This window comes from Exophiala spinifera (assembly GCF_000836115.1).
Source record: "Exophiala spinifera strain CBS 89968 unplaced genomic scaffold supercont1.9, whole genome shotgun sequence".
NCBI classification, from domain to species: Eukaryota; Fungi; Ascomycota; class Eurotiomycetes; order Chaetothyriales; family Herpotrichiellaceae; genus Exophiala; species Exophiala spinifera.
Genome location: NW_015622521.1, coordinates 18,194 through 31,951, shown reverse-complemented (window position 1 = coordinate 31,951; position 13,758 = coordinate 18,194). Strand labels below are relative to the sequence as shown.

Sequence of the window (13,758 nt, the reverse complement as noted above, 5' to 3'; positions counted from 1 at the left end):
CCGCGTCTTTGAACCAGTGCGACACCTTCACCTAGAAACTGGCTACTCCGCCGTAGTAATTGTGACCCTCTCCGAGCCACTTTCTCTCTTTCTCCCAGCCTCTGCCAGCGCATCCCTCAACGCAAGTGGCGGGGATCTGGGCCTTTTTGACCGAGCGTGAGCTTATTCCATATTATGCCACCCTAATTTCAATGTCCAGATGCGTCTCTGAAGGAGCCCTTATCGGCACCCCTCCCCCGCCGCGACCCTGTTGTGGCTCAAGAGACGAGAGGCTGCCAAGATGTCTCGCGCGTCCTCTGCATCTCCCAATGGAATTGCCGATTCCTTTTCGCCCTGCGTGCTCGCATACCTGACTGAGGTCTTCGACACGTACGCAAATGAGTCGACGACGACGAAGGATTGTGGCCATTCGAGTCGGGTCAGGAACAAGGCTTCTGCAAAAGCTTTTGTTCATGCGATTCAGGGCGGCGATTATGACACAGACAACCCACTTCTGCAGCGTGACTTCGTAAGCATGCACGACTTCTTGGTGTACATGGCATCTGGAGCGGCCGACGCATTGGCTCTACCTAAGGTGTCTGATTTATCGCGACCACTCTCCGACTACTTCATCAATTCGAGCCACAATACTTACATCACTGGCAATCAGCTCACGAGCAAAGCCAGTGTTGAACCTTATCGAAATGTAGGTGGGAGCAATTTACTTTCTATTCAATCCTGGGTCCCACGCATTGGTTGGATTCGTGATGTTGCTCCGCGTTTTCATGCTAAATGAAAGCCTTCCTTCCATTGCGTGTCCAAGATAAAGTCGCCACGTATACTTATGGATATCTTACCGCAGGCACTTTTACGGGGCTGTAGATGCATTGAAATCGACGTGTGGGATGGCATATCATCCGCGGAATATTCCAATGAACCTGAAGGGTCCAAAACAAGCCGTCGGTTGACGACAAAACCGGACATTCATGAGGAGAGGAAAACAAACATGCGGTCTCGTGGCATTCAGCGGAAATTGTCTGGTTCACCACTGGCATGGCTCTGTCAGGCTCCACACCTGAGTTCAAAACATTCCTCGTCCACCGACGGCCCATCCCTCTCAGTTTCACCGAACATCAAAGGGGTCTCAGCGACATCTGCAAAGAGGCGGGAGCCACGGGTCGTGCACGGTCCTAGCCTCAGCAAGGGTGTCCCCTTTCGAGACGTCTGCCATGCCATCCGCGAGACCGCGTTTGTCTCAAGCGACCTACCAGTGGTTATCAGTCTAGAAGTCCACGCGAGTCATCAACAACAAGAGGTCATGGTCGACATCATGCAGGAAATCTGGCAAGAGTTTCTCGTGGAGATTGATTCGATGAACACGACATCCACGGGGACATTGCCCAGCCCTCACGAGCTTCGGCGAAAGCTCTTAATAAAGGTCAAGGGCCCACCGCTTGACCACCATGGGGAGAGTGGACAGACTGAGGATGGCCAATGGCCTAAGAGTTCGGGCCACCCTTCGATGCGCAAGGTGATAGATTTGCTGAGTTCCTTATCCGTGTACACCCAAGGCTACTCTTTTCGGGACTTTTCACAGCCGGAAGCCTCTTTGCCCACGCACATATTCTCTCTGTCCGAAGCAGCGATCCAGAGACTTCATAGGAACGAAGCGAACTTGCTGTTCGCACACAACAGAAGCTTCCTGATGCGAGTCTTCCCGTCCGGGAGGCGGGTGGACTCTTCCAATTTCAATCCTTGTTTTTTCTGGGGGCAGGGAATCCAAATGGTGGTGATGAACTGGCAACGCCTGGACGCGGGCATGATGCTCAACCATGGCATGTTCGCCGACGAATCCGGCTGGGTCCTAAAGCCCGACGGGTACAGGTCCGACAAAGTCGCCTCTGAATCGTCCGGGGGAGGAAAGCCTCCCCTCGCACCAGCGGAGTCTAGGCTCAAACGACGCAGTCTATCCCTTTGCATGACGCTGTTTGCGGGCCAAAACATCCAGCCTTCCACAAGCTCGGCTCACGACCGGATTAACCCCTACGTGGTGTGCGACCTTCACCTCATGATACCAAGTGAGAGGCCCCTTGACAGCCTGAGCACTACTGAGGAAAAGACAGCACAAAAGTCTAGAACGTATAGACAGCGCTCAGAACCAAGCAAGGGCCCAGATCCTGACTTTCGGCGAGAACGCTTGTGTTTTCCCCTGGTTTCGGACGTGGCTGAAGAACTCAGCTTTCTGCGGTAAGTCTTCTGATATTTTATTTCTCGTTCTACCCCCTCTGCCTGTGTCTATATTTTGTGTGTTACTAGCCGCATTGAGTCACATATCTAATTTGCTTTTCGCGTAGGTTGAAAGTGAAAAATTGTCAAATCGGTAAAGATAGTCTCATCGCCTTTGCATGCTTGCGGCTCGATCGGTTACGGCAGGGATATAGATTCATCCATCTGCTTGACGACAGAGGCGTTCGCAGCGAGGGAAGGATTTTGGCAAAGATCGAAAAGGCGTCGTCATCTTCATCGTTGTAGGCCTCTCTGATTTATGAATCCGGAAATTGAGAGAGTGGTAGGGAGTAAATGAACCGCATGGTCCTGACTGGCAGTTTTGCACGTTTTGCATTACTTTTCGCATGTTTTCAGTGTACAGTGCCGTCGTCTGCTATTAGCAGAATCATTGTTCGGACCCTAAGATGACTTCTTCATCGCGATGGATTCCGAGCCCGACTTTTGTCAGGAGAAAAGTTTGATCTCCTAATTGAGTTGTTAATCATGTGTTTCAACAACTCCGTAACTTCGTTGAAACATAGATGGCTCGACCCCAACAATACCCTCTCCAGCCCACAAAGGGAAATCCTTTCACTGCCGTTTTGAAGACGACAGCAATTACAATGTCTAGTCACCTTCATCCACCGCTCTCGCGACCTCCAACATCTTTGAATGTATCGCTGCAGATGCTGCGATAATGCCCCAGTTGTTCTCGAGCCTGCGCCCTCGGGTGAAATCCAGCTCCTTTCCATTGGCATCGGTGACTTTCCCGCCTGCCTCTTCGACAATCAAAGCCCCGCCCGCCACATCCCAGACACACGAGTGGTAGTCCCGGGGAATACGGAATGCAACCTGGACATTGCCGGCGCTGATGGCCAGGGCAGCGAACCTCATCTGAGATGACCAGAGCTGCGTGCCGGGCCAGGGGGCGCCGACCTGCCGCGCGAACTCCTGTTGCTTCGCCGCATCGTATGACTTGTTGCTCGGCTGGACGAGACGGATGTGCTCCGCAATGCTCGGACCATTGCTCCCTATCATCGTCACCCTCATCGGCGGACTCAGATAGTCTTTGGTTCCCATTTTGCGCACAAACGCCCCGTGGCCCTTGACCGCGCTGAGGACGCATCCGTGGCCTTCGTTGTCGACAAGGCTCTCTTTGACCTCAATGAACTCAGAAGGAGAAGCAGCAGCAACCTCAAACGGCAGATTTGGACATCCCACCACCCCAACCTGTTGAGTCCCATTTTGCAGCAGAGCAAGCGACAACGCGTACTGGGTGCCTTTTAGAAACGCTGCCGTCCCGTCGAGCGGATCCAGCACCCACAAGCGCCCACTGTCAGGGCCACCCATGCCATCTCCACCCATGTCAATGTACCGGAGCACATCATCCACCCCCTTCAAGTCATCGCGCAGGAGTGATGTTGTATCGGGGTCAGGGCTCTGCCGTAACGTCTCCGACACGAGATGCCAAACCTGTTCAGCAAGTAAGGGGCTGTGGCGCAACTCAGCGGCGGACTCTTCACCAAGGAAGCGGTCGTCGGGAAAGGAATGAGCGATGGTGGCGATGAGCAAGGCCTGAGATGCGTAGTCGGCGACTGTCACGAGGCTTTGGTCAGATTTCCAACTTGACCCCTTGTCCTGGGAAGGGAGTAGGGATTTTGTTGCGTGTGAAGCGAGGTGGACGGCGCGGAGGGCAGCTGCCAGCTCTTCAGCGTAGGGAAGGGACATCTTTCGATTTGCTAGAGCAGGCAGTAAGGAACCCTGAGTGAGATGGGCTCAAGGAGGGTGATTCCTTTGTTAGGTCGAATAGATACCACAGAGATCGAGGGCGAGATAGCCCTGTCGCTGCTGGCTGCTTTTCATTCTCCTGTTCGAAGGCTATCTACGCTCTCACCTGGAGGCTGGTGAGACTCTGAAGGATTGTGGCGAGTGGGTTGGGCCTGTGCAAGGAAGTGTTGAGACTGCGCTTGGCAACGCTTCCTTGCTTATGACTGCATTCACTGACCTCTTGGGACGTGAAATCTGCAGAAGCTCAAACCTAGGCAGATCGAGTTCATGAATTATATCATCTTGGCGTGTGGTTGTAGCGGCGTGAAGAAAATTAAATCTGGCTAACTAGGAGCATAGGAGCGACCTGCCGCTATATACACGTACTGTAAGAGCATGAAAGCCAATGTAGCAGTCGGAAACAAGTATAACCGAACCCGACGCTAACATCGCGATTCAAACACTGCGACTTCTTTGGATTCTGTCTTCATCGCAATTCACCGCCACGGATCGCTATATTATTCCCAAAGGCAATTCTTAGGTCTGGCATACTGTTCCACCAAAGGCTCTCACGACAGGTTCCCGGGCCATTGTTGGCATATCAGGTTTCGCCCATGTCGGGTCGGTGCAGGCACCGCGCGGTTGATGCTTGAAATACCGATGCGGACTCCAGAGTAGGATGCTCGGTACGAAGTAATACAACCCCTATGATATCAGAAAGCTCAGAACACTTCGCGTCGTGGGCGAAGTGCTCATGTCCGGAGTGTGTGCGAACGATACTACTAGGGGGCTTTAACAAGCTTTATATCGTAACATTTACAGCCGGACAGATGTCTGAAGAGTGAAAGTATTTCATCTACTTTATACCGACGGGGCAACTAATAGCAGTCTTACCAGATATCTCATCCAGAAACATTAAGCTCAATGACACCACGGTATTAGTTACCCTGGTGCCGGGAAGTATCATCAATTCTGATATCGAACACAGACATGAGGAGAAGAAGGAACAGCAATCGTCAAATTCAACCTAAACTATGTCCTCTTATCTATCCGACTCTGTCACCAACTTGAAGTTTTGGGAGCCAAATATCAATCACTGCGGCTCTTCCTTTCCTGACCGTCTCTAATCCGCGTTCTAATGCAGCGTCTATCTCTGATGCTTTCTTCACCGTTACTCCATAACCTGCACCGGCGGCAACAGCAACATTAGCATGGTCACATGGAGGGTCAAATGTGACGTGTAAATCATCGCTAGATGATTTGCTAGTGTAGCCCTCTTTGTGACACGCCATGGCGCTCAACATCGGACTCTTCCAACCACAGTTATTCAGAATGACGGTCAGAAAGGGGGCGTCATATTTTCTCGCCATCCAATGCACGGAAGACGGGATGGAAAACATGAAGCTACCATCGCCGGTAATCGCGATGATGGTCTTTGAGGGCTGCGCGAGTTTGGCGCCGACGGCCGCGCCTCCATGCCAGCCAAGGGAAGTGGCTCCGCTCGTGTAATATGTTCCTGGCACGGAGCGCATGAGGACATCGCAGATAGGTCTGTAGTTTGATATGCCCTCGCTCAGAACCAGAGTATCTTTGTCGATATGTGCTTTTACACGTGAAAGAGCGTAGTGTGGTGTGATTATTTCGTCATTCGTGGGGAGTCCTTGAAGAGAGAAGATCCCAGAAATGTATTTGTCGTGTTTGGCCTGGATAGTTTCCTTCCTTGCCCTAATACAATCTGCATGAGGCTCGAGCACACCATCCTGAGACAAGAATGAATTCAGTTGTTCGAGAGCAGCTTTAGAGTTTGCCTGACAAGATAATTCCGTGTCGAGATGGAATAGTGACATGTTAACTTTCAATGGATCTGCATCAATGTGGTAGATTGCGGCTGTCGAGCTCGGCTTGAAAACACCTTTGATCCAAGGCACATCACAGTCGATAACGAGGACAACGTCTGCAGTGTCAAGGGCCGAGTCTTTTAGACCTTCACTCCAATGATTCCCGACATAAAGGCTGTGATCGTGTGGGAAGTTCATGTATGAGGGGATTGCTTCCTAGAGAACCTCTTAGCAGTATAAGGGGATATATCTGCACATCTCGACTTACCAGGACGGCCGTACCAGTGGCTTCACACAGCCTAACAAGCTCAGTAACTGCTTCGCTATCCCTTCCGAGGTACGAGGTGACCACCACTGGAGACTTCGCCTTCACAAGAGAGGTGGCTATTTCCTCAGTCGAGCTTGGAGTTAGGCCTCGTGGGGCAAGCGGTTTCCACTTCCTTGGGTTCAGTTCATACGGGTCAATCTTTGATTCGAGAACCTCTCTGGAAGCAGTCAGATATGACGGTCCTTGCGGTTCACTCTGTGAGAACTGAGCCGCGCGGAGGACGAGCTGCTTGATGTTCTTTCCGGTCCTGATCTCATGGTCCAGAACCGTGTATCCTCTGACGATTGCGCGTTGATCAATAGTGTCTTGAATATAGTGGATGAACTCCTGCAATCCCAACACATGTAAGTAACATGTAGTTTGCATCTTGGTCTGTCGTACTTACGTTTCTGCTTCCCGGCAGCTCATTCTCCTCGGTGACAGGCGATGTTCCTGCGATCATCAAGACAGGGATTCGGGCTCTGGACACATTGTGTATAGCACCTCCCAGACATAATGTACCAGCATCAACATGCACAAGGATTGCCTGCATCTTGCTACTTGCTTGAAAGAATCCTTGTGCAGCAGAAAGCCCAACCGTCTCAGTTGGCGCCGTGATGAAGCGGAGACCATTTTGGCTTTCTTGCTGCCGCTTGGAGATTGCTTCGAGAATGGCAGGATGGTCACTTCCGAGGTTGACGAAAATGTGAGTTACACCCGCTGCCTCAAGCGCTTCTAAGAGCGCAGTTGATGCAGTGTAACTTGCCATAATAAATAGCCCAGAAAAGCGCAGCCTTTTGTTGACTTCAAATATTGTGACTGGACAAGAGATTATATCATATTTGCAAGATTTCCTCCTCATAACCGAGGTTTCCTGCTCAAAACCGCGTCAGCAGGCCCCCACAATGCTGTATCCAGGACCATGGTCAGCTATGATAATCCCTCGGAATCTCACTCGGAAATTCCATTGATGCAGGAACATCCGAACCTGGCCCACAATTTTTGCGGGCGATCGCTTTCCAGCAACCATTGGAATATCCGGGACGCCACTTAATCTTCTCTATCTCTTTACTTGCATCTGGGCAATCACAATAATTTACGGGGATTGCATCCGACTCCTTGGCTCACCTGAAGTGGTTATAGAGTCTAGGATGGCACCTTTTTTTGGTTGAGGATGGTCTAAAGGAGCGACACATGGCTTGGAATCTGATATTACGTACCCTGTTGCGGGATTGGTAATTGTGTGGGCTTTAGAACGGTCTTCAAGCACATTCCTTTTTAAACTTAGCTTAGAACGGATAATGCTGTCCATGTGTGCCTATAGTGATAACTCGATCTTCCGTAAATTCGTCAATACATACCGTCCCTCCAAATTTCCCATAGCCCGATGCCTTCTGTCCCCCGAGAGGAAGATGAGGTTCGTCTTTTTCCCGTATCAGCAAGCTGTCACCAGGAAAGAATGGGGACTCACCATGGACTGTTGCTCCGTTTATATGGCATGAGCCACTGCGAATCTTTCTGGCTATCGCAAGAGCCTCGTAGATATTCTCCCCGTACACTGACGAGACCAGGCCATATTCAGTATCGTTCGCCAATCGCACTGCCTCATCTGTTGTCTCAAATTCGAACAGCGTGACAACAGGGCCAAACGACTCTTGGTAATAGATGTCCATGCCCTTGCGCACTCCATCCAAGACCAAAGGCTGGACGATGGAGCCCTGCACACTGAAGTTCCCGCCTCTGATTTGAGCTCCCTTCGATAGGGCATCTTCTACAAGCGCTTGGACTCGCGTGCCCGCGGTGGGATTAATTAGGGGTCCAAGAGCCGCTGCGCCATCTATTCGTGGATCTGCGGCAACAAGACTACCGACCTGGGAGGGGGAGGTCAGCCAGATCCTGCGGGAAACAGCAATAATTTAACCTTTTGTGCCAGGAGTTCTGCGAAACGGCCGGCGACGGATTTATGAACTATGACGCGCTCAGTAGACCTGTAGGGCGAGTTATCAGCTTGACCGTAAGCGAGCATAATGTCTCGCAACCTACATGCATATTTGGCCCTGGTGCATCATGGCGCCAAATGCTGCTGCTCGGCAAGCTTCCTCCAGGTTCGCATCCTCAAGAACCACCATCGGTGCTTTACCTCCAAGCTGTCACCTGTCAGTTTACGATTTTGAGACTTCTGCCGTAGCAAGGACGCACCTCGAGGACCACTGGCTTTAGGTACTTTGCGCACATGGACGCGATAATTCGTCCAACCGCAGTTGAACCCGTAAAGTTGACTCTCTGGACCGCCGGATGACTAACCATGGCCTCGGTGACAGATGCAGCCGAGGATCGCGGACAGCAGACAAAATTAAGGACTCCATCCGGGATCCCAGCCTTCCTGAAGGAGTCGACGAGAAGGTACTGGGTGTAAGGACTTGCCTCGGAAGCTTTGAGGACGACTGTGTTGCCGCAGATTAAAGGTGTGATGAATGCTCGGATACCAAGGATCTGTCGAGGAAAGCTTAGCATTATTCTTATCTCATACAGTAGGTTGAGCATACTATCGGAGCATTCCAAGGAGCGATTCCAAGAATAACTCCGCAGGGCTCTTTGAAGACCAAAGCCAAAGTACCTATAAGATGGTTATAAGCTTAGTCAAGTATGAGACCATTCTCAGGCGATGTTACCTTGGTGGTTGCTCTGCAAAATCTCCCCTTTCACCTGAGTCGTCATTCCAGCATTTTCGAGTACGAACTCGATGCCGGTTTTGATGTTGAATGCCGCCCAGCTTGCCTTCGCCCCGGTCTCACTCACCATCGCGTGTACAAGCTCATCCTTGCGGCTTTGAAGGATCTCTGCTGCTTTGAGCAATAGACTTCGTCGCTCCAGTGGCGTGGAGTCGCGCCATGTCTCAAAGGCTATATCTGCACTTTTTACTGCTGCCACTGCTTGCTCTTCGACTGCCGCGGGGGCAAGATGAACTGGGGCCTGCGAGATAGGATCCAGAACTTCAAAAACATCGCCGCAGTTGACATCTTTATTGTCAATAATCAGACCAAACGTGCTGCCTGAGTGGGATCCCTTGGCATTCGTGTGATCTGAATCTGGCGGCATGGCTCCTTCAACCGTGGCTGAAAGTCTAGAAACGCAAGGGGCCGGCTGGGACTCGGATTGTTCAGCCAAGGCTTATGAGAAAAACAGACGCTTCCTAGGCTAACTTTACCGTGGACTCGGAGCGAGCTTGATCGTAGACACGGAGGAGGCCACTGAATGTTATACGCTGAATGGGTGACCCGCAGTTGCCGAACGATCCTGAATACCTCCAGCCTCCGCATCCGAGGTTTTTTGCGGAGGACTCGGAAATCCCGCTCCCCTTTTTGCGGGATGAGCAGCCTTCCCCATAAAACCAGGGCTTAATCCTGGAAGCTTACATGCAACAACAAGCCTCGAAATCAATGTCCAGTCGCACCATGGAGCCTGCTACCAAAGTCGAGGTAAATCACGCAGAAACGCTGGCATATCCAGCGCCAGGGACCGTCCTTGAGTCTAAGGATTCGGGAGTCCACGATCGCGTTCTGGTGCCTCAGCCCACTAATGACCCTAATGATCCTCTGGTAAGTTTATTCTGTTTACCTTACACATCTGTTGTGAGAGACACTAAACTGAGGCTTTGATCGAAAGAATTGGAGCACTTTCGAGAAGTACTCGACCCATCTCACAGTGTGCTTCTTCACAACACTGGCAACCATGAATGCCAGCAACTTCACCGTCGCTATCAGCCCCTTGAGCAAAGAGTTCCACCAGTCACCAACTCGTACCGGATATCTTGTATGCTTCAATGTTCTTCTCCTCGGAGTGGGAAACGCTATATGGATTCCCCTGATGAGAGTCTTCGGAAAACGACCGGTTTACTTACTTGCTCTAACACTTCTTATCGCAACCAATGTCTGGAGCTTCAAGACGCATAGCTTTAACAGTCTGCTTGCGGCACGCATTCTTTCCGGTCTCGCCAGCTCAGCAGGTGACGCGACGGTTCCCTCCTTAGTCGCCGACATGTTTTTTATCCACGAGCGCGGCCATTGCATGATGATCTTCCACCTTGCTCTAAGTGCCGGGTATTTCCTTGGCCCTCTCATCTGTGCCTATATCACCGAGGGGGTTGGCTGGCGCTGGACATGCGGGTTGATTGCCATTTCTGCTGGTGCCACCTTGCTCGTGGGGATCTTTACCATCAGAGAATCTTCGTATCGCCGCGAAACTGCAGATGTAAGCCTCCCGGCCTCGGCGTATCCGCCTAAGGCTAGCTTACTCTCCTGGATGAGCCTCACTCGGGGCTACAGGAGCGATGTGTCGTTCTTCAGAGTTTTCTTTCGAACACTCTCATTGGCGGCATATCCTCCTGTTGCCTGGAGCGGCTTGATAATCGGGGTATTCGTTGGATGGTAAGCAACCTTGCCGCTCCATATTCCTCTCCTTTTATTGATCAAGTTGACTGAACTTTACCAGGAACATTGTGGTCCAGCTTACTTCTAGCCATACTTTCACCAAACCCCCATATGGCTGGCCTGTCGGAGGTCTCGGCCTTCTTTCTATATCAGGTTTCATTGGCGCAGTCATAGCCTTCTTCCTCGGCGGAAAGTTGATCGACATCATCGCCACGAGAATGACAGATGCCAACAACGGGAGGCGCGAGCCTGAGTTTAGATTGCCTGCAATAATTATCCCCGCCGTCATCGGGCCCATGGGTGTATTAACCTTTGGGCTATGTGTTGCTCACTACACCACCTGGGTCGGCGCCGCATTTGGCTACGGAATGCAAGGGTTTGGACTGACCGCGGTTTCGAACATTGCTGTAACGTATGCTGTCGACAGCTATCACTTAGTATGTTCCATCGACATCTCTATCAAAGGTTTGAGTTTGTAGTTGCTGATTTGTACAGCTCGCCGGCGAATCTCTTGTGGTTGTCTTCGTTATCCGGAATACGATAGCAACCATACTTGCGCTCTACACGATCAACTGGCAGGAAGCAAGTGGTATCCAGAATGTAAGGACTGCAACTTCGAGCACGTCAGTGTGATGCTAACCAGCGTCAACAAATAGACCTTTGGAGAAATGGTGGGCATTCAGTATTTTTTCCTGCTCATTGTGATTCCGCTGTACTTCTATGGAAAGCAAATCAGAGCCTGGACTGGCAGATTCGGAGCTATGGCAGAGCTCGCGCATGAGGTCTGAACGTACTTTTGAACGGCTCTGATCTGGGTAATCCTGCCAAAAAGGCTACTTGTTTGGCAGAAGCTGGCCTGACACAAGCGAAAACCTTAGTCGTCAAATATGTGTCGAGATCAAAACCTTGTTCACTCCTTGCCTTTACAAGCATACCGCCATAATCAGTCATTTCTTGCAAGTGGCGGTTACTGACACAGAGGGCTACTTACGTGTCTGTTTTAGCATTAACGAAGTCTCCGTTGTCTCAGAACAGTGTATTATCAACAGCCTCATAATGCGCCACCATAATTAGTAGGTGCAGTACTCCAAATAAAGAGCCGAAATGCTAGTTGCTGCCGCTGAGGACGCTGCGAGCATGCACAGGCTCTCCAGATAACGGTCGCAAGATATGTGTTACTTGGATTATGCCCACTTCTGGTGGATGTTTTGACACAGATCAACTTATTTTGTACAGAATGCAAGTAATACTTAGTTCGATCACGTACAATACACGACTCGAGCCGTCCAACATGTTATCAGCTGCTCCAGGCTTGAAATATGACAAGCGATCAGTCTTTAAGCTCCATGATTATTTATAGTCTTGATGAGTTTACTGCGTTCTGGACTTCTTTCATCGCATCGTAGCCATACAACCAAGGCTGGACCTGGGGGCATGTCCTGGGTACCTTTGTCAGTCTGAAGTCAAAAACCCCTGACATCAACAACAAAAAATGGCTGCTTACCACCGGCTCGGGAATGCTCCTTGAAGACCCTTTCCCAGCTGCGAGATGAATATTTCATCTCGTTTACGTTGCTCTTCCCCGTCCGGCAAGTGAAAGTCGCGTCTCTGATGGCAGGCTGTCAGGCGCGCCATTCCAATATTGCAAGAAACTTTGGAACAAGATCTGCGTACCTGTTTGAACGTTTCGAGCGCGATGGCTTCACCTCTTGGTTTTCGCAGGTCTGCATATAGCCGGAGAAGACCTGGCAGATCGGACTTTTTCTTGACATGTGCGAGAAGGCCGCCTATAACGGCGCCATCCTCTATCGAGGAGTTGGCTCCCTGGGCAAGGTATGGCAGCATTGGGTGGCATGCATCCCCGCTTACAGATAAATTTAGCTGGGTAATTCCCGAAGTTTGCACAAGCAGATCCTTACATGAATACGAGGTTTAAGGCTTCGTTTATCCAAGACGGCATTTCTTCATCTGCACATGTGGTCAGAGGTTGGAAAAAGAGTCACTTGATGAAGGTCAAAAAGGAGTAGCCTTACGATGCATGAGTTTCCACTTATCCGCCTTGTCACAGTATTTCAAAAATTCAAGAAGACTAATGATCTTGTTAGTACTGTTTGAAGTAACCGGGGAGACCTGGAGCAGGTAGGTATCTTACATGGGATCCCAGCCCTTGAAGAGTTCGCGCATTTCCTCCACCGAACCCGGCTGCCGCGCGATACCAGGGGGCAGGTCATCCGGCACGAGTAGAACAATATTGTATGCCTTGCCAGCTTTCAGTGAGTAGCCCACAGCATGAGCACCCGGGCCAATCCAAAAGTGCACTTGTGGGTTCTCAATGACAGCCCTAAGCTTCTCATTCCGAACCTCCTCAGCCTTCAACACGATCCGATACGCCAAGTCACCTGTGGGTATAGGATCATCCTTGGTCCCAAGAAAGCACTCTCGACAACGAGACCACAGTCCATCGGCGGCTATGATCAGATCTGCCGTGTATGTTTCGCCAGACTCAGTCTTCACCATGGGCCCCGAAAAGTCGATTGTTTCTACGCGCCGCCCGAAATGGAAGTTTACACCTAAATCAACCGCACGCGCAAATAGCGCCTGCTGTAGGTCGGCACGGTGACTGTCCAGGAAAGGGGCACCGTATTTTCGTCTCATTTTGCCGTGGAAATCTTCCTCATGCGCCAGGAGTTCGCCAGAATAACGGTGCACGCTCAAGGTCTTCGGTTCTGCTGTTGCTTGCCAGAACGACTGCGGAAGCTCCCATTGACCCAGGATCTTGGTGGCATTGGGTGTGATCTGCAGACCGGCACCGACCTCATCGCGTCCTCGATGTTAGCCCATGTTCGTGTGGCAGATGGGTCACTAACTAACCTCTGTGAGTTCTTGGGCTTGCTCAATCACATCCACTGAATGCCCGCCAGTCGAGCAACCGATGGCGGCCGCAAGGCCACTGAGGCCTGCCCCAACTATGAGTATACTCAGGCGCTCTCTTTCAACTGTCTGAACCATTTCGAGCTTGCAAGCCACGAGTCCCGTGACTAAACTCACCGTTCCTGGCCTAGATTTAAATGTGGTGAGGCTCAGCTGATGAGCTCAGCGATGCTCGCTTCATCATGTTTGAGCCTGCAGGTCGAAACGTTTTTCTGCCTCTTTAACCTGCTAGGGACTT

At 51.0% G+C, this 13,758-nt stretch overlaps 6 protein-coding genes across 6 annotated transcripts; 2 read left to right on the top strand and 4 right to left on the bottom strand.

The window, feature by feature from the left end:
• Positions 1 to 280: 280 nt before the first annotated feature.
• PV08_11043 (uncharacterized protein) lies at positions 281 to 2,511 on the top strand (the record flags this gene model as incomplete). The annotated part of the gene is made up of 3 exons (XM_016385355.1): positions 281 to 685; positions 842 to 2,226; positions 2,334 to 2,511. The coding sequence occupies 3 exons, from the start codon at positions 281 to 283 to the stop codon at positions 2,509 to 2,511; spliced, it is 1,968 nt and encodes a 655-aa protein (XP_016230299.1).
• Positions 2,512 to 2,874: 363 nt separating this feature from the next.
• PV08_11042 (3'(2'),5'-bisphosphate nucleotidase) lies at positions 2,875 to 3,975 on the bottom strand (the record flags this gene model as incomplete). The annotated part of the gene is made up of 1 exon (XM_016385354.1): positions 2,875 to 3,975. The coding sequence occupies one exon, from the start codon at positions 3,973 to 3,975 to the stop codon at positions 2,875 to 2,877; it is 1,101 nt and encodes a 366-aa protein (XP_016230298.1).
• Positions 3,976 to 5,060: 1,085 nt separating this feature from the next.
• PV08_11041 (uncharacterized protein) lies at positions 5,061 to 6,928 on the bottom strand (the record flags this gene model as incomplete). Its single annotated transcript, XM_016385353.1, has 3 exons — positions 5,061 to 6,068; positions 6,121 to 6,507; positions 6,566 to 6,928. 3 exons carry the CDS (start codon positions 6,926 to 6,928, stop codon positions 5,061 to 5,063), a joined length of 1,758 nt encoding a protein of 585 aa, XP_016230297.1.
• Positions 6,929 to 7,448: 520 nt separating this feature from the next.
• On the bottom strand, positions 7,449 to 9,258 carry PV08_11040 (uncharacterized protein; the record flags this gene model as incomplete). The annotated part of the gene is made up of 7 exons (XM_016385352.1): positions 7,449 to 7,582; positions 7,631 to 8,030; positions 8,081 to 8,147; positions 8,203 to 8,306; positions 8,359 to 8,652; positions 8,706 to 8,776; positions 8,832 to 9,258. The coding sequence occupies 7 exons, from the start codon at positions 9,256 to 9,258 to the stop codon at positions 7,449 to 7,451; spliced, it is 1,497 nt and encodes a 498-aa protein (XP_016230296.1).
• Positions 9,259 to 9,614: 356 nt separating this feature from the next.
• Positions 9,615 to 11,377, top strand: PV08_11039 (uncharacterized protein; the record flags this gene model as incomplete). Its single annotated transcript, XM_016385351.1, has 5 exons — positions 9,615 to 9,758; positions 9,826 to 10,586; positions 10,651 to 11,026; positions 11,085 to 11,189; positions 11,246 to 11,377. The coding sequence occupies 5 exons, from the start codon at positions 9,615 to 9,617 to the stop codon at positions 11,375 to 11,377; spliced, it is 1,518 nt and encodes a 505-aa protein (XP_016230295.1).
• A 566-nt stretch (positions 11,378 to 11,943) lies between these two features.
• On the bottom strand, positions 11,944 to 13,598 carry PV08_11038 (uncharacterized protein; the record flags this gene model as incomplete). Its single annotated transcript, XM_016385350.1, has 7 exons — positions 11,944 to 12,028; positions 12,094 to 12,197; positions 12,264 to 12,453; positions 12,509 to 12,557; positions 12,623 to 12,678; positions 12,742 to 13,403; positions 13,461 to 13,598. The coding sequence occupies 7 exons, from the start codon at positions 13,596 to 13,598 to the stop codon at positions 11,944 to 11,946; spliced, it is 1,284 nt and encodes a 427-aa protein (XP_016230294.1).
• Positions 13,599 to 13,758: the final 160 nt, after the last annotated feature.